General features: G+C 41.5%; 1 protein-coding gene across 5 annotated transcripts in view; it reads right to left on the minus strand.

The window, feature by feature from the left end:
- CAMK2A (calcium/calmodulin dependent protein kinase II alpha) overlaps positions 1-20,266 on the minus strand; it is a 425,342-nt gene that overhangs the window by 129,386 nt on the left and 275,690 nt on the right. For all 5 annotated transcript variants that reach the window (XR_012242924.1, XR_012242925.1, XM_073621085.1 and 2 more), the window contains exons 5-6: positions 16,027-16,092; positions 13,150-13,222 (exon numbers count right to left, since the gene is read on the minus strand). Coding sequence is in view for 3 of the 5 variants with exons in the window: in XM_073621085.1 (XP_073477186.1) it covers positions 13,150-13,222; positions 16,027-16,092 (139 nt within the window). In the remaining 2 variants the exon portion in view is untranslated. The remainder of the gene's footprint in view (positions 1-13,149; positions 13,223-16,026; positions 16,093-20,266) is intronic.

Here is a 20,266-nt window from a genome sequence, read left to right on the forward strand (position 1 = left end):
TGCAGACTTGTTTACCCCCCATCAAGTTGTCTGCGTTGATGAGTCCCTGATTAAGTTTTCTGGCCGCTTGTCCTTCAAACAGTACCTTCCCAGCAAGCGTGCCAGATACGGGGTCAAGATGTATAAGCTCTGTGACAGGGCCACAGGCTATACATGTAGATTTATGGTTTACGAGGGCAAAGATAGTCACGTAGAGCCGATCAACTGCCCTGACTACATAGGAAGCGCTGGCAAGATAGTGTGGGACTTGGTGTCACCCTTATTCGGAAAGGGGTACCACTTGTACGTGGACAATTATTATACGAGCGTGCCACTTTTTAGTCACTTGTTTGATCAGCAGATTGGAGCATGTGGCACCGTGCGACCTAATCGCCGGGGCTTTCCCCAGCGGCTTGTAGAGTCCCGTCTTAGGCTGGGGGAGAGAGCCTGCTTGAAGTATAATAATTTGCTCGCTATGAAGTGGAGGGATAAGAAGAATGTTTTCGTTCTCACCTCCCTTCATGCAGACACGACGACCCAAATTACTACGGCGACTGGTGTTGTGGAGAAACCCCTCTGTGTCCACGAATACAACCTTAATATGGGAGGGGTGGACCTCAACGACCAGTTGTTGGCGCCGTACCTAATTGCCCGTAAGGCCAGACGCTGGTACAAAAAAGTGTCTGTTTATTTATTTCAATTGGCTTTGCTGAACGCTCATGTGCTATACAGAGCTTCAGGACGGACTGGATCCTTCCTTAAATTCCAGGAAGAGATCGTCAGAGCCCTTCTGTTTCCAGACGGTGCTCCACCTCACCTTCCCAATCCAAATGCAGTAGGCCGGCTGCATGAGAGGCATTTTCCTTATGTCCTCGAGAGTACCCCTACCCAACGAGCCCCCCAAAGAAAATGTCGTGTCTGCAGAAAGCGCGGATTTAGGCGTGACACCCGGTATTATTGTCCCTCCTGTCCTGGCAATCCTGGTCTTTGCATTGGTGAATGTTTTGAACGCTACCATACACTAGTTGAGTATTAGCGTAGGGTACAGCACTGCACAGACTAGGACACACTTCCACAGGGTCTCCCAAGATGCCATCGCATTTTGAGAGACCCAAACCTGGAACCGTTACAGTTTTAAAAGTTACAGTTATAAAAAAAAAAAAAAGTAAAAAAAAAAAAAAGTAAAAAAAAAAAAATACACAAAAAAAATATAAAATAAAAAAACCAAAAATAGTTGTCGTTTTATTGTTCTCTCTCTCTCTCTATTTTCTCTCTATTGTTCTGCTCTTTTTTACTGTATTCTATTCTGCATTGTTTTATTGTTATGTTTTATCATGTTTGCTTTTCAGGTATGTAATTTTTTTATACTTTGTTTTTTTTTATTGTTAACCACCTTTGTGTTTTCAGGTACGCCATTCAGCTGCAGCGCGGATTTATTTATCTTGACAGCAACAGCGTTTGCTCCCACGATACATAAAGCCGTGACTCCAGCGCTGTCGGAGGTGATTTCACCACCACAGTTACATACTTCAGCATATATGCCGAAGCGTGGGGGCAGAAGCGGGTGGAGGAGCGATTTGCTCCTGCCTTTTGCGGGAGGATGCCCCCATGCTTCGGCATATATATATTTTAGGTAGGCACAGGTTGCGTTAAATGTTTTATTTTTTACTATGGTTTTTTTTTGTATTTGCTTTGCAGGTATGGTAAGTATTACTGTTATACTGTAATGTTACTTTGTTTTTTGTTAACCATCATTTGCTTAGCAGGTACGCCATTCAGTTGCAGCGCGGATTTATTTATCTTGACAGCAACAGCGTTTGCTCCCACGATACATAAAGCCGTGACTCCAGCGCTGTTGGAGGTGATTTCACCACCACAGTTACATACTTCAGCATATATGCCGAAGCGTGGGGGCAGAAGTGGGTGGAGGAGCGATTTGCTCCTGCCTTTTGTGGGAGGATGCCCCCATGCTTCGGCATATATATATTTTAGGTAGGCACAGGTTGCGTTAAATGTTTTATTTTTTACTATGGTTTTTTTTTTGTATTTGCTTTGCAGGTATGGTAAGTATTACTGTTATACTGTAATGTTACTTTGTTTTTTGTTAACCATCATTTGCTTAGCAGGTACGCCATTCAGTTGCAGCGCGGATTTATTTATCTTGACAGCAACAGCGTTTGCTCCCACGATACATAAAGCCGTGACTCCAGCGCTGTCGGAGGTGATTTCACCACCACAGTTACATACTTCAGCATATATGCCGAAGCGTGGGGGCAGTGGGTGGAGGAGCAATTTGCTCCTGCCTTTTGCGGGAGGATGCCCCCATGCTTCGGCATATATAAATGGTGCATGTATGCCCATCATTAGAAGTGGGTGGATGAAGGGAGGTATTCTAATGGTGGGCATACCCACCGATCAATATCTTTTTTTCGTTCAGCCCACAGGCTGCATGAAAAAAAAGTTTACAATATATGCCCAACAAGGACCAGCAACGTACTGGTATGTTGCTGGACTTTGAGTGGTTATACCAGAATGATGCCTGCAGGTTTAGGTATCATCTTGGTATCATTCTTTTCAGCCAGCGGTCGGCTTTCATGTAAAAGCAATCCTAGTGGCTAATTAGCCTCTAGACTGCTTTTACAAGCAGTGGGAGGAAATGCCCCCCCCCCCCACCGTCTTCCATGTTTTTCTCTGGCTCTCCTGTCCCAACAGGGAACCTGAGAATGCAGCCAGTGATTCGGCCAGCTGACCATAGAGCTGATCAGAGACCAGAATGGCTCCAAACATCTCTATGGCCTAAGAATCCGGAAGCTACGAGCATTTCATGACTTAGATTTCGCCAGATGTAAACAGCGCCATTGGGAAATTGGGAAAGCATTTTATCACACCGATCTTGGTGTGGTCAGATGCTTTGAGGGCAGAGGAGAGATCTAGGGTCTAATAGACCCCAATTTTTTCAAAAAAGAGTACCTGTCACTACCTATTGCTATCATAGGGGATATTTACATTCCCTGAGATAACAATAAAAATGATTTAAAAAAAATAAAAATGAAAGGAACAGTTTAAAAATAAGATAAAAAATCAAAAAATTAATTAAAAAAAAAAAAAAAAAAAAAAAAAGCACCCCTGTCCCCCCCTGCTCTCGCGCAAAGGCGAACGCAAGCGTTGGTCTGGCGTCAAATGTAAACAGCAATTGCACCATGCATGTGAGGTATCACCGCGAAGGCCAGATCGAGGGCAGTAATTTTAGCAGTAGACCTCCTCTGTAAATCTAAAGTGGTAACCTGTAAAGGCTTTTAAAGGCTTTTAAAAATGTATTTAGTTTGTCGCCACTGCACGTTTGTGCGCAATTTTAAAACATGTCATGTTTGGTATCCATGTACTCGGCCTAAGATCATCTTTTTTATTTCATCAAACATTTGGGCAATATAGTGTGTTTTAGTGCATTAAAATTTAAAAAAGTGTGTTTTTTCCCCAAAAAATGCGTTTGAAAAATCGCTGCGCAAATACTGTGTGAAAAAAAAAAATGAAACACCCACCATTTTAATCTGTAGGGCATTTGCTTTAAAAAAATATATAATGTTTGGGGGTTCAAAGTAATTTTCTTGCAAAAAAAAATAATTTTTTCATGTAAACAAAAAGTGTCAGAAAGGGCTTTGTCTTCCAGTGGTTAGAAGAGTGGGTGATGTGTGACATAAGCTTCTAAATGTTGTGCATAAAATGCCAGGACAGTTCAAAACCCCCCCAAATGACCCCATTTTGGAAAGTAGACACCCCAAGCTATTTGCTGAGAGGCATGTTGAGTCCATGGAATATTTTATATTGTGACACAAGTTGCGGGAAAAAGACAAATTATTATTATTTTTTTTTTTTTTTTGCACAAAGTTGTCACTAAATGATATATTGCTCAAACATGCCATGGGAATATGTGAAATTACACCCCAAAATACATTCTGTTGCCTCTCCTGAGTACGGGGATACCACATGTGTGAGACTTTTTGGGAGCCTAGCCGCGTACAGCACCCCGAAAACCAAGCACCGCCTTCAGGCTTTCTAAGGGCGTAAATTTTTGATTTCACTCTTCACTGCCTATCACAGTTTCGGAGGCCATGTAATGCCCAGATGGCACAAACCCCCCCCAAATGACCCCATTTTGGAAAATAGACACCCAAAGCTATTTGCTGAGAGGTATAGTGAGTATTTTGCAGACCTCACTTTTTGTCACAAACTTTTGAAAATTGAAAAAAGAAAAAAAAAATACGTTTTTCTTGTCTTTCTTCATTTTCAAAAACAAATGAGAGCTGCAAAATACTCACCATGCCTCTCAGCAAATAGCTTGGGGTGTCTACTTTCCAAAATGGGGTCATTTTGGGGCGGTTTTGTGCTATCTTGGCATTTTATGGCCTTCAAAACTGTGATGGGTAGTAAGGAGTGAAATCAAAAATTAACGCTCTTAGAAATCCTGAAGGCGGTGATTGGATTTCGGGGCCCCGTATGAAGCTAGGCTCCCAAAAAGTGCCACTCATGTGGTATCCCCGTACTCAGGAGAAGCAGCAGAATGTATTTTGGGGTGTAATTCCACATATGCCCATGGCATGTTTGAGCAATATATCATTTAGTGACAACTTTGTGCAAAAAAAAAAAAAAAAAAATTGTCACTTTCCCGCAACTTGTGTCAAAATATAAAATATTCCATGTACTCATCATGCCTCTCAGCAAATAGCTTGGGGTGTCTTCTTTCCAAAATGGGGTCATTTGGGGGGGTTTTGTGCCATCTGGGCATTTTATGGCCTTCAAAAATGTGATAGGTAGTGATGAGTGAAATCACAACTTTACGCCCTTAGAAATCCTGAAGGCGGTGCTGGGTTTTCGGGGCCCCGTACGCGGCTAGGCTCCCAAAAAGTCCCACACATGTGGTATCCCCATACTCAGGAGAATCAGCAGAATGTATTTTGGGGTGCAATTCCACATAAGCCCATAGCCTGTGTGAGCAATATATCATTTAGTGACAACTTTGTGCAAAAAAAAAAAAAAATTGTCACTTTCCCGCAACTTGTGTCAAAAAATAAAATATTCCATGGACTCAACATGCCTCTCAGCAAATAGCTTGGGGTGTCTACTTTCCAAAATGGGGTCATTTGGGGGGGGGTTTGTGCCATCTTGGCATTTTATGGCCTTCAAAACTGTGATAGGTAGTGAGGAGTAAAATCAAAAATTTATGCCCTTAGAAATCCTGAAGGCGGTGCTTGGTTTTTGGGGCCCCGTACGCGGCTAGGCTCCCAAAAAGTCCCACACATGTGGTATCCCCGTACTCAGGAGAAGCAGCAGAATGTATTTTGGGGTGTAATTCCACATATGCCCATGGCATGTTTGAGCAGTATATCATTTAGTGACAACTTTGTGCAAAAAAAAAAAAAAAAAAATTGTCACTTTCCTGCAACTTGTGTCCAAATATAAAATATTCCATGGACTCAACATGCCTCTCAGCAAATAGCTTGGGGTGTCTACTTTCCAAAATGGGGTCATTTGGGGGGGGTTTGTGCCATCTTGGCATTTTATGGCCTTCAAAACTGTGATAGGTAGTGGGGAGTAAAATCAAAAATGTATGCCCTTTGAAATCCTGAAGGCGGTGCTTGGTTTTCGGGGCCCCGTACGCGGCTAGGCTCCCAAAAAGTCCCACACATGTGGTATCCCCGTACTCAGGAGAAGCAGCAGAATGTATTTTGGGGTGTAATTCCACATATGCCCATGGCATGTTTGAGCAATATATCATTTAGTGACAACTTTGTGAAAAAAAAAAAAAAAAAAAAAAAAAATTGTCACTTTCCCGCAACTTGTGTCCAAATATAAAATATTCCATGGACTTAACATGCCTCTCAGCAAATAGCTTGGGGTGTCTACTTTCCAAAATGGGGTCATTTGGGGGGGGTTTGTGCCATCCTGGCATTTTATGGCCTTCAAAACTGTGATAGGTAGTGAGGAGTAAAATCAAAAATGTATGCCCTTTGAAATCCTGAAGGCGGTGCTTGGTTTTCGGGACCCCGTACGCGGCTGGGCTCCCAAAAAGTCCCACACATTTGGTATCCCCGTACTCAGGAGAAGCAGCTGAATGTATTTTGGGGTGCAATTCCACATATGCCCATGGCCTGTGTGAGCAATATATCATTTAGTGACAACTTTTTGTAATTTTTTTTTTTTTTTTTGTCATTATTCAATCACTTGGGACAAAAAAAAAAAATATTCAATGGGTTCAACATGCCTCTCAGCAATTTCCTTGGGGTGTCTACTTTCCAAAATGGGGTCATTTGGGGGGGTTTTGTACTGCCCTGCCATTTTAGCACCTCATGAAATGACATAGACAGTCATAAACTAAAAGCTGTGTAAATTCCAGAAAATGTACCCTAGTTTGTAGGCGCTATAACTTTTGCGCAAACCAATAAATATACGCTTATTGACATTTTTTTTACCAAAGACATGTGGCCGAATACATTTTGGCCTAAATGTATGACTAAAATTGATTTTAATGGATTTTTTTTATAACAAAAAGTAGAAAATATCATTTTTTTTCAAAATTTTCGGTCTTTTTCCGTTTATAGCGCAAAAAATAAAAGCGGCAGAGGTGATCAAATACCATCAAAATAAAGCTCTATTTGTGGGAAGAAAAGGACGCAAATTTCGTTTGGGTACAGCATTGCATGACCGCGCAATTAGCAGTTAAAGCGACGCAGTGCCAAATTGTAAAAAGTGCTCTGGTCAGGAAGGGGGTAAATCCTTCCGGGGCTGAAGTGGTTATACTGTACCTTTGTGAGTATATTGGAATTTGTTTTATTTATAAATAAAAGGTCTTATGGTAATGATGTACTAGGCTGGCACGCCCCCTTCTTTTTGCTTTTTTTTCAGTTTGATTTTCCCTGATCTGGGGAAACCTAGGCTGAGATGTTGTCCTGGCCTCCTGTGCTGATTGTCTTACATTTGGTTGCACAAGAGAGAGGAGGAGCTGCCTCTGGGACACTATTTGTACCTACAGCGCTGAGAGTCCTTCCACCTGTAGCACTGACAAGAGATAATTGTTTGTTTCCTTATTAACAATTAATTTACCCTAATCACCACTAATGAACTCTTTCTTTATCCCTTTACGTATTATTTTCCTGCTGAATTTTTTCATCTTTATTTTTACAACATTAATGTTTTTTTTTTTTTTTTCTATCCTATGTGTAATGTAAGGTTCAATAAAGAAATTTTAAGTGCAGTGATCCTCTGGACTTTTTATTGTGTATATATATATATATATATATATATATAACCATATGCAGGGTGAGGTGCACTAAACGATCTTGGCTGTGCTAGCAGTCTGGTCCCTCCCACGGACCGATATGTAGAAACGATGAGTCAGGATTGCTGCACAAGAAATTTATTTCCATAAAAGATTACAAAGACATCGAACCGATACCAGATGTAGCTGGCTGCGACGTTTTGGGCTTTCACAGATTATCTGTGCAAGCCTGAAACGTCGCAGCCAGCTGCATCTGGTATCGGTTCGATGTCTTTGTAATTTTTTATGGAAATAAATTTCTTGTGCAGCAATCCTGACCCATCGTTTATATATATATATATATATATATATATATATATATATATATATATATCCCTAACTTTGTTATCATCAAGCTGAAATTAGCCATGGCTTTCTTTTGCATAGTTGCATTGGTCCAGTTTGGACCAATGTAATTATGTATGTTCCTGGCTGATCCCTGTGGAAGGTGAAAATACTGCTGCTACAGTGATTGTTGCTAGCTTCCGGGACCTGTGCCAAGCTACTGCATAGTGAACCCAAAAGGGGTGGCTCGCTCAGCATGGGTATCATTCACTATAATGACAGGTCGCCAGCAGCCACAGATATTTGTGGCAGCCAGCAGAGCCAGCGAATATCTGAGGTGATCGCTGCTGGGCGCACACAAAGCTGTGCCTTTCACCTCGCTACTCAACGAACAAAATTTGTGCCTTTTCCTACCTCTGAAAATGATGTAAGTCCATTTCCAGTCTGTGTCTGTCTAGACTTCCACTTCTTCATGACTGTCAGCTGAACTTAAAAAGAACGCATGCCCTTGGCCCTGTCAGGTCAAAGTCTGAATGCCAATGCAATGACCTAGGAAGAGTGGCCACACAAAGGTCCTAATTCTTTTTGGCTCAGTACAACCTCCTACTGCTTCACATTGGTAGAAGACCACAATGGAATGCGTTCCATTTAGTAAAGCATGGCAGAAAACAGCTAGCTGTCAGCACATAGTTTTAAAATTGCCATCTAGAAACTTCTTTTTTTTTTTGTATGTCAGGCCGCTGTGTCATTGGTACAGATTGTGCCGCTAATGCCAGCGTCATACAACAATACACTGAAAAGCCTGGCAGGAGACAAGCTATTAATACAGAGTTCTTTCACTTCCTTTACAATGGAGGAGTGTGAAAGCAGTTTCTTGTGTAACTGGATATAATCTTTCTGATTGAAGAAAATGTGTTACTTTATTGTTCTGCTAGAACACAGTGCTCCTGCACGTTAATTATTCTTACTTTGTATCTCTGGTGCCTTTTGTGTTTCATTTGCAGGAAAAATTGAACTGAAAAATAGCCTTTTATGACTAGGTAGACTACCCCATAATTTAACATAACAGAGTTACACACAGTACAAGCAGCTGAACTTGATCAATTCTTAAATACATCACTTGATTTTTAAAAGTAAACCAACACATTACTGCTGAAACCAGTGCCAGGACACGGTCCTGTGGCATGCAAGGTGAAGATGCCAAACTATATGTATATGTAGCACAACCCCTAAAAGCTACAAGTAACTGGGATCCTACACTGTGCATGCCGAATTTCCAGTCACTGCAGAGTCAGAGAACAGTCCGTGACTTTGTTTTTTTTTTTTTTGTTTATTGCGGGATATACAGTAACTTGGATAGGGATAGGAGATTATGAGATGCCCATTTGACTTCAAACAAACTCCAGGGACAACTCTTCCTATATACAGTCTCTATATACAGCTCCTCTTCTTCTTCTTCCAGCACACGCTTGCTTGCAGAACCCAGCTATGTCACCCTGTAGTCATTTTGTAGCAAAGGCCCATTACAGGCAAGGACCCGCAGCTCCTATACTTGAAAAACGGATAGGGTGTCACAGCTCACACTTTCCCAGCACTTACTCTCTGTGGTCACTGATCCCAGCACCACCTCTTCAGGCCTTGCCAGACCACCTGGCTGCAGCTGCCCCTCTCACTAGCCCTCCAGGCTGGTTCTCCACAGTCTTCCAGACTGACACTCACCAGCCCAACTGACTGACTCTCAGGAGATCTCCCAGACATGCTGACCTGCTCCCGCTGTCTTCTCTCCTTGCTCCTGTGCCTCCAGGAAGGGTTTCCTCTGTGTGTTGTTGGGGGAATCTTCAGGAGCCGAGCCCCAGGCCCGAGGTCACCCCCCCAAACTATAGGGCACTCTCAACGACCACCGACAACCTCCTCAGTACTCCATCTCCATCTTCCACCCGACTGCCCCTGGTGGCATGACTTATGCCTATTTATGAGGTGGCCTGGCCCCTGCCAGCCCTTTACTGGGGATTAGATGAGGACCTCATAATTATTACTAACAGCTCCTCCTAGCTTACACTCACTATGTCTAGAACATTCTCCAAAGTTCCAGAGAACCAGAAGAGCTGTCAGAATGAGCCATCCAGCCCCTGAGTCACCAATCCCTGACCCAGGTTCAAATCCCAGACCTGGCTCTCGGCCAAGCCATATTTTCGTAGACTATCAACTAAACCTATTTACACCAGCTAGAGAGTGCTACATATAGAAAAAACTTTTTTTTTTTTTTAGTTTTAGATAGAGGATGGAATGGTTATAACTAGTAAGTTTATTTTTTTGCTGTCTGTATCCCACTAAGAGTATTTACTCTCATTTTCTGTCCTGGAGATGAAACAGGATGTCATTGTGAGAGAAAACTTCTATAAAGTGAGGGGAAATCCAATCGTCACTGGAACAAAGGTCCCCGTTGGAAGATGAGGAAGTGAAAATCTGCAGGGGGACACAGATAGCAATAAAAACTTGACAAGAATTCCTATTCTTCCCCAAACTAAGACTGGAAACAAAATGTCAGGGCTATACATACACTATAATTTGGTAACAAATAAAATGTAAACTACAGCTGTAGATTGCAACCAACGCACTTACACACAGTCCTTTAAGTTGTATTCTATTTTGTATGTATTTTTAGTCCTCTGTCACTTAAGCTAAACCTCTCATTTACCACTTAAAGCAGAACTTCAGTCATTTTTCATCTTTCCATCTATTAAATCTTCTGTCCTTGTTGTTTTAACTTTGGATAGTATTTTTTTTTTCTGCCAGTAAATACCTTATACAGCACACTTCCTGTTTCTTGTCTGGAAAAAATGCCTAGGCTTATGACATCATGCACAGCCCTCTCTCTCACTCTTGTGAGAGTTTGCCATGAAGGGAGGGGGGGTGAGTCATAAGAGGGCCAATGAGAGCTGCAGAGCTGGAGGTGTGCCTTTGTGTGTCTGTATAAATCCGGGAAGTGAACAGGCAGCACCTTCAGCTGCCCACAGTTAAAATGCTTTCAGCCAGACTTAGTGGAGGGAGATTTCTGCAGCATATTTGGCAAGTACAGAATCACAGTATATATAAAATAATATGCAAAGTGGTTGGAGGGAAGCTTCAGAACAGCAAAGATGCTTTTATTACAAATTATGTGAGCAGACTGCAGGTCCTCTTTAAGAGCATCAAGGCAACAAGTGAAACCAGTGAGAACAGTAATCAGCTAATGCTGATTAAGCAAACACCTCATAGGCGTACACACAGTGTGTAATAGATGTGCCTGGGCACAACCTAATTCAGGGGCCAGCAACCTGTCAATTGTGATCTACCTGTCAATTGCAGGCAGGTAATTGGTAGACCACTATCCTTCCTGCCGAACCCGGTACCAATCACTCACTGTGTTCATTCACAACTGAACCATAGTCAACTGTGTTTATTATGCTTTGGTTTGTGAATGAACAGGAAGCTGCTCAGCACAGGACACTTCCCATTCATTCACCAGTGCAGCTGAGGCTGCAGAGAAAGGGACTGGGGAATCTCTGTCCTCAGTCCCCTTCTCTGTCTCAAAAGTGAGACAGCAGGCATCTGTTTAGACCCCTGGCATTTTACCAAAGCCCCCCAAAGGGGCTCCTAAAAAATTGTAAAATAATAAAAATAAAAGAAAATTCTAAAAATAATGTCTGCTTGTGTTTACATACACATACACACACACACACACACACACACACACACACACGTGTTTGAGCTTTGGCTGTGCACACCTATGAAACACCTGAAACTATAAACCCAATCGGTACACCTGCTCCAGTAACAGCTCTCTTATGCCCCGTACACACGGTAGGATTCTCCGACGGAAAATGTGTGATAGGACCTTGTTGTCGGAAATTCCGACCATGTGTAGGCTCCATCACACATTTTCCATCGGATTTTCCGACACACAAAGTTTGAGAGCAGGATATAAAATTTTCCGACAACAAAATCTGTTGTCGGAAATTCCGATCGTGTGTACACAAATCCGACGGACAAAGTGCCACGCATGCTCAGAATAAATAAAGAGATGAAAGCTATTGGCTACTGCCCCGTTTATAGTCCCGACATACGTGTTTTACGTCACCGCGTTCAGAACGATCGGATTTTCCGACAACTTTGTGTGACCGTGTGTATACAAGACAAGTTTGAGCCAACATCTGTCGGAAAAAATCCTAGGATTTTGTTGTCGGAATGTCTGAACAAAGTCCGACCGTGTGTACGGGGCATTAACAGGGGATTTCCCGTTATTTTGGACAGTTTTCTCCTCTCACTTCCTGTTAAGTTCCTGGGACAGAAAGTAAAGGGAAATCTCACTAGAAGACATAGACAGTGAGAAATACATGGAAAAAAGAGGTTTCAACCATTCCCTACTCTGTCCAAAACCAATAAACAAAAATATGTTGGCTTTAGATATTTTTTAAGTAAGGCCCCTTTCACACTGGGGTGGAAGTCGCGTCGGCGGTAAAGTGCCGCTATTTATAGTGGCGCTTTACTGTCGTTTTAGCGGCGATATTCGGCCGCTAGCGGGGGGGCGGTTTTACCCCCCGCTAGCGGCCGAGAAAAGGTTAAAAACCACAGCAAAGCGCCTCTGTAGAGGCACTTTGCCGGCGGTTTAGCCGCGGTGCCCCATTGATTTCATTGAGCAGGAGCGGTGAAGGAGCGGTATACACACCGCTCCTTCACCGCTCCAAAGGTGCTGCTAGCGCACCGTTCCAGTGTGGAAGCCCTCGGGGCTTTCACATTGGAGACAAAGCAGCGGCACATTCAGGGCGCTTTGCAGGCGCTATTTGTAGCACTGTAGCGCCTGCAAAGCGCCCAGTGTGAAAGGGGTCTTAGAACATTAGTTGGCAATCTCTGTAGTCCTTTGAAACTAGAATTCACAGATCTTCTCAAAAAAAGAAAGTGACAGTGGTATTAATAAGGTCTTGAATTCAACAAACAGCAGAAGATTTTAGAAATGTGCCTATTAGTAATGATGTCTCCCCACAACTCCTGAGCTGATTGATCGTTGCTCTGACAGGGAAGCTTTTATTTGCTGCCCTAGCTAGTTGGAAGCATACCGTTTACTGTTCCTATTTCCTCCATTAAATGCCCCACTTAGTGCTTTCAAAAGTCTGTGATCAATACACAGCTCCACAGCTCCACAGCATAGCAACCCTGTAAAAAAACTATAGATCAGCAAAATAAAAGTTTGCTCTAAGGCTAGAGCTACATGGTGATTTTTAGTAATCCAATCTTACTAATGAAGTCACTAGTCATTAATGGCTAAGAGTAGTGACTTTCTAAACATCTGAATCAAAATGGCTTCCAATGGGGTAAGCTGCACATGTATGTAGTAGCATGTGGTAAACCAATTCATTGCTACTACAAGCTATATGTATTTGCAATTAATTAAACTTACACCATAGGGGGCCATATGTTTAATTTGTTTTGTTATCAGTTGCTTTCTCTGAGGAATAATCACTAGTGATTTTTAGTAGCATGGCTGAGCTTGACCATATAGCTTTAGCCTTCAACTCCATATTTTCTTTTCTCACCTTCAGGTCCCTGTGTACCACCCCCATCTGGTGACAATGAAGTACTGCCTCTAGGATCTGTTGAATACAGTGACTGAAAAGGAAAAAAAAAAAACATGCTTACAAAAAAAACAATAGTAAAAAATATCTAGAAACAAGAAACTTGTACCTTTGTATAAGTATATACTCAATGGCTTCGTCTCCATGGCTGCATTCTCCGTTGGTTCGCATCTTACCTATCTCATCGCACCTTCAGTGTCACTTACAACTCCACTTCCTCCTCTCCAACTCCTCTTACTATTGGGGTCCCCCAAGGTTCTGTCCTTGGACCCCTACTATTGTCTATCTACATGTCCTCCCTGGGTCAGCTGATAGCCTCCCAAGGCTTCCACTACCATTTATATGCTGATGACACCTAAATCTATCTCTCAACCCCATCAGTCTCCTCATGCATCACTGATTTACTAACAGACATATCAGCCTGGATGTCAAACCACTTCCTGAAAGTGAATTTATCTAAAACCGAGCTCTTAATATTTCCTCCCCCACGTGCCCCTTCCCCTGACCTCTCTGTCAAGATCAATGGCACATCTATCAGTCCGTCCCCACATGCCAGGGTGCTAGGGGTAACCTTAGTCTCTGAACTGTCCTTTCAGGCCCACATCCAATCCCTGTCCAAATCATGCCGCCTTAGCCTCCGCAACATTTCCAGAATATGACCCTTTTTAACTAATGACACCACCAAACTTATAATTCACTCCCTGGTTATCTCTCGCCCCGACTACTGCAACTCCCTCAACATGGGATTACCTTTACATAGACTACCCCCCCCCTTCAGTCCATAATGAATGCTGCTGCAAGATTCATCTACCTTACCAACCATTCAGTGTTCTCCACCCCTCTCTACCAATCCCTGCACTGGCTTCCACTCACCCAACTAATAAAATTCAAAGTACTAACAATAATTTACAAAGCCATCCATAACTCTGCCCCCAGCTACATCACTAACCTACTGTAGTCCCAAAATACCAACCAAGCCGCTCTCTTTGATCCTCCCAAGACCTTCTGTTCTCTAGCTCCCTTGTCACCTCCTCCCATGCTCGCCTCCAGGATTTCTCCAAAACTTCTCCTATCCTTTGGAACTCCCTACCCCAATCTGTCCATCTGTCCCCTAATCTATCGATCTTTAGGCGATCCCTGAAAACCCTTCTCTTTAAAGAAGCTTATCCTGCTTCTAACTAATACACTGTTTAACTTCCTCCATCAGCTCATCTCCCACAGCTATTACCTTTTTCATCAATTGACCCTTCCTTTTTAGTAAGCCCTCTTGATTACTTTTGTGCCAAATTGTAATGTAACTGTAATGTCTGCCTTTATTTTGTTAAGCTCTGCGCAAACTATTAGCGCTATATAAATCCTGTATAATAATAATAATAATAATATATACAGTACATAGCAAGCATTTTGAAAATAACCCTATTCCAGTTCATTGGATCTTTCTTAAATGGAACCTACTGTAGCTTGAAGGGACATTTTTTTTGGTACAAAAGTACACCTGTGCACACAAAGAATGGTGAAGACTGGCACTGATGAGGTTTCCTAAAAATGTGGGCTGCTTGACTAACTTGCTGACTCTCTTGGGTCAATACAGTCATTGACCCAAAACAAACAAGCAGATAAGGGCTTTTGACTTTTTTCTGACTCACCTAAACCTTTAACTCAAAAAGAATTAAGGGTAAAGCTGATTTCACACCTACACAACTGAATTTTTCAGCTTTTTTTTATTGCAGGTGCATCGTCATACAATGACGTGCAATGTTATTTCTATCAAAAGCCCCTTTAAACTTTATACAGTTAACTAATTGATTTATGAAACCAATCCCATGATTCCAATCACACACCATACAGTCAATGGACCTTCTTTATTCAGTTGGTGTAGTAGTGACAAAGTGGATGATGTTGACCAATGTAGTCTTAACTGGGGGTATCCATAATCCTTGATCACTTGATGATTATCTTTTAGCTGTTCTTATCCTAGCTATTCATATGTACAGTAAAATCAAGCTATTGACAACTTTTAGGCTGAATTCATATATGTGCGAATTGGATGCGGGGAAACCGCATCCAATTCGGTTAACACAGGTCCGGGGCAGATGTGGTCCGCATTCCAAAAGGGTCCTGTGCATCTTTGGGCCCAGTTCAGGTGTGAATTCAGGCAAAAGTTCGGACCTGATTCGCCCCTGAACCGGTGAACAGGGACGCACTGGATCCCATGCTGGGAAACGCGGGTGCACATATGTAAACACAGCTTTAAACTAATACTGGTACACATTAGGACTGTTTATACGTGATTATGATTTTAAAAGTTTGGAAAAGGTGATAATCTTTTTAGCAATCCAATGGGGGTCTGTAATTGTAAAAAGGTTAAAAATCCCTGTCAGTAGCACACCATACTTTTTCAGAAAAAGCTGCATACAATTATCCTAATTACTTATTAATAATTTTAAATATCACATAATTTTAATTATATTAACACATTAAAATAACTGGAAAAAAATACATAAATAAATAAACAAAAACTAAAAAGTAAGACAAATCAAGTGTCTAATTTTTCTTTGAATTCAGCTAATGCATTTTGTCTAGTTTTTAACCCTGGAAACCTTTAAAGAATGGCAATATGAACAAAGGGCAGAACTGCAGATCTGTTTTCTCACTGATGACACTGTATATATTAATAAATGTAGCTGGCAAATTGGCTTTTGCGCTGGGAGTACTATTCAATTTAGGCTTTGTTTCAAAGAAGTATGACACTTACGCTGCTGAGTCAGACTGCTCCTTTCAAGAAAAAATAAATAATAAGATAAGTGCTGACCTTTGCTATTTGTAGAGTGTACTGACCTGGCATCTGCTTCACTGTAATATTCCCTGGCAACGATATCCTCGAACAGTTCTCCTCCAGTGACCCTGCAGACAGAGACAGTGCATGTGAGGTCAGCCATGATTACACATTGTGTTGGGTAGACACACTAGACCCCTATATATACAAGTACATGAAAGAAGAACCTTCTGTGTGATTCTTGGTTGGGGGAGAGAGAAGTGAGTTTCTTGGTTGGGTTTTTATTGTCATCTGTGTCACCAATGGGGAAATTTCCTCTCTCTTCCTGCCCCAGTGTCACCCACAGCAGTACTGTGAGATGAATTACTGTACCTGTTTCCCCACTCCTAGAGCCCAAATGAACCTTTAGCTAATATTGTAATGCAGATTGGCTGCATATACAGTAATACATATGATTGTCTTTATTGTTTTCTGTCTTTTTTTTGTTTTTATGCTTATTTTTTTTCAAAATGGTGTAGCGAGGGTTTAAACACCCTGTGATGGCAGCATGCTACAGAGCTGGACTTTTGCTCTCACATAGAATGCAGCAACCTGAGTATCCTTTGGTCCAACATGTTCCTTCTGCACACTATTCCAACCACATGAGCTCTTTTAATTAAAGGAAGGTGATAGGTTGATGGGGGAGTTCAACTGTTGAAGACCCAGGTTACAGCGCTGTGTGTGAGAGCAGTGGTCCTTCCAGCACAGGGTATTTTAACCCTTTGCTGCAGCCCTTTGTAGCAAAATAAATCTAAAAAGACAAGCATGTGTATTATTGTATATGACTGCATATACAGTAATAAATTTGAATGTCTTTTTTTCCCATAATGAATTAAAAAGGTTAATTTAGGCTTTAAAGTATAATTTGTCTATATAAGAGTACCGGACCGACATGTGCTTTTGGATGCAAGCATGGGGGGACGGGGCGGTTTACATTTCTCATTTATTTATTGGTGGGACACTGGTACACTGGTACACTGACAGATGTTTTTGTGCACTTGTACACTGAAAGATGTTTTTGTGCACTTTGTACACTATGACAGATGTTGATCGTCCACCGTCAGACACTGACACATGTTGATGTTGCAGTGGAACACTATTGCAGATGTTTTTGTGCACTGGTACAGATGTTGATGGGACACTGGGACACTGTGACAGATGTTTTGTGCACTGTACATTTGTTCATGGGAACACTTGGACAGATGTTCATGGGACAGGGACAGTGGTGACAGTGGTGCTTGGTGTACTTTGTGGGAATGGCCACAGTCTGTGTGATCTGTGACAGCTTTCTGTGTAAGATCATCACTTACACAGAGAGCTGTCTGCACAGGCTGCAGCATCCCCTGTTCCCCACCCACAATGAGTTCTCACTGAGCTCAGTGGGAAGAGCTGACACAGACTCTGTTTACACTGTAACGGCTGTGTTTGAACACAGCCATCACGTAATCGGGAGGGCCAATCAAAGCACCCAAATCCCAATCTGTGATGGGCTGTATCAGAAGATCACAGCCATCACAGAATCGCGCCACTGTGCAGCCTCGCAGGCAAGCTCCAATGCGAGCGATGTATGGATACATCCACTCAGAATGGGTAAGCTCCCAGCCGTTTATGTACAGTGGCTGGGTGGGAAGCGGTTAAAATACCTCAAGGTATGTCAGTAAGTGCTGAGTGAGAGAGGTGTGTCTTCAGGTGTGCAGAAATCATATGATAATTCAGTGGTATATGTATATATGGTAAATCGCATGTATGCACACCTGGATAAGCCTGCAATCACCGAGGGTCATGTTTTTTTACTTCTCAAAGTCCTTTTGATACTATCATGCCGGATCTCTTGGGCGAGAAACTAGCAGCGATACAAGTTGATGTTACCCTTGTGTCATGATTTGCAGACTACCTGACAGAAAGTATGTGTGTTTGTAAGACTGTGTGTCGGATAGGGTGATCAGCAATATTGGAGTTCCATAGAGAACGGTTCTCTCTCCCTTTTATTTTACTGTCTATACCACTGATTTTAGTTACCAGACAGAGTCTTGCTATCTTAAGAAGTTTTCTGATGACAATGCGGTAGTTGGATGTATCAAGGATGGGAAAGAGATTAAGTATAGGACTGTGGTGGAGAACTTTGCACATAGTATGAGCATAATCATCTGTATCTAAATGTGACAAAGACAAAGGAGCTGGTTGTGTTTTTAAGAAGGAGAAAGGCACCAGTGACCCCCACCTCCATCCGAGGAGTGGATGTGGATGTAGTAGAGAGTTACATGTATTTGGGTGTGCACATAGATAATAAGCAATACTGGAGCAAGAACACTGAGGTGCTCTATAGGAAGGGCCAGAGCGGCCTCTATTTTTCGAGGAGACTAACATCTGCCAAAAGATGCTGAAGATATTTTATGAGTCTGTGGTGGCCATTGCTCTCCTATATGCAGTGGCAGTGGAAAGCAGGCTTAGGGTGGCAACAGACTCAACAAACTGATTAGCAAAGCGAGTGATGTTGGATTGGAATTGGAGTCTTTAACAACAGTGTCGGAGAGGAGAATGTTGTTCAAGGTACGTTCAGTCTTGGAAAACTCCTCCCACCCATTCCACAATACACTGATCAGTCTGTGGAGTACCATCAGTGACAGATTGTTACAACCACGATGCACCACAGAATGACACAGGAAATAACAATCAAGTTATATAATTTTTTTTTCTGTGAGAGCTAGTAGTGAAGATTTAAATATGGTTTATGATCAGGATTTTTATGTAGTTTTTATAGTATGTTGGTATTATGTTAATTATTATTTGGGGTAATGCTAGAGAAAACGGTGTATTATTGCATTTTGATAGTTTGATTTCCTGCTATTTTTAATCTGTGTTATTTATTCTATGTTGTATTTTAATTGTACGGATGGTTTAATAGAGTGTAGTATTAATTTGTTTTATTTGGTGCTAATGGCTGTTATTGGGAATTTTGTTGTGTCTTTGTGTCTTGTTCTGTTCATTGTTGTGATCTTGTGTTGTCTTCGTTGAGTGCGGCATGTGTTGCAATAATTTACCATTTGGCATGAAAAAAATATTCTGAAACTGAATATGTATTAAAAATTTCTAAAAGCTTTTTTTTTTCTAGATCACATAATTTCTGTTCTCAGCTGCATAAGAGGTGGGGGTGGAGACTGCAGGGTGGCATGTCAGCAGGAGGCAGAGAAAGTACATACCAAAGTTAGCACTAGGTTAAAAAGTGTTTTTGGGAGTGATAATGAGAGTTATGTAGCCCAATGCAAGTTTCACCCATTGATTCTAATAGTACAATTGTAACTTCCCCAAATAAATACTTTTCATGTTGAGATGAATGTATCTTTCTCTCAAAGAAATTGTCTTTGCAACAATGTTTCTTCTTCATCATCTATTTTGTTTTTAAGAATGCTAGAATGTGTAATGTTTTGATGTTTTGGTAAAATATATGTTTCCCTGTCACTTGTTGTTGTCCATCTCACAAAAATCTTTACCCAAACTCACACAGGTGTCTTTACAAACCACAAACAATACCATTGCTGATGTAAATTTTAATTGAGTTACAATTTTGTGTTTTTTATTTTTTCCAAATGATCATAATTTGAAATGTGATATGACATCAGAAATAAAAATGTCATTCCCAAAAACCAGAGGGTAACATCATTATTCTACACTCACACACCAAGAATCACAGAATAAATCAAGAATAACTCCTGACTAATGTAATTCCACCACGTATATGTTCAAAACTTCTTGCACCCCTGGGACTGTTTTACACCACAGAGATGGCACAGTGGCTCACAGGCTAGCACTTCTGCCTAGCAGCACTGAGTTTGAATCCGAATATTGCTACCTGGCTAGAGATTTGTATGTTGTCGTGTTAAAGTTTCTTTTTCACCAGTGATGATATTTTTGATGGGTTTCACATAATGCCAATGCTCTTAAATGTAGGTCTTCGTGACTAAATATCCACATAATGCTCACAGAGCTTTTACCTCCATAAGGAGAAAAATAAGCCTCAAAGCGATATCCTGTGAGCACAGGATATCGCTTTGAGGCTTATATTTCTCCTTATGGAGGTAAAAGCTCTGTGAGCTCTGTGAGCATTACGTGGCTGTTAAGTCATGAAGACCTACATTTAAGAGCATTGGCGTTTATGTAGAAGATTTGCCACATTTCATTATTGTCATTATTTACATCATTTGCTAGTCCAGATCTTGAACTAGTTGGATTTCACTATATATATATATATATATATATATATAT

This window comes from Aquarana catesbeiana, linkage group LG03 (assembly GCF_042186555.1).
Source record: "Aquarana catesbeiana isolate 2022-GZ linkage group LG03, ASM4218655v1, whole genome shotgun sequence".
Lineage (NCBI taxonomy): Eukaryota > Metazoa > Chordata > Amphibia > Anura > Ranidae > Aquarana > Aquarana catesbeiana.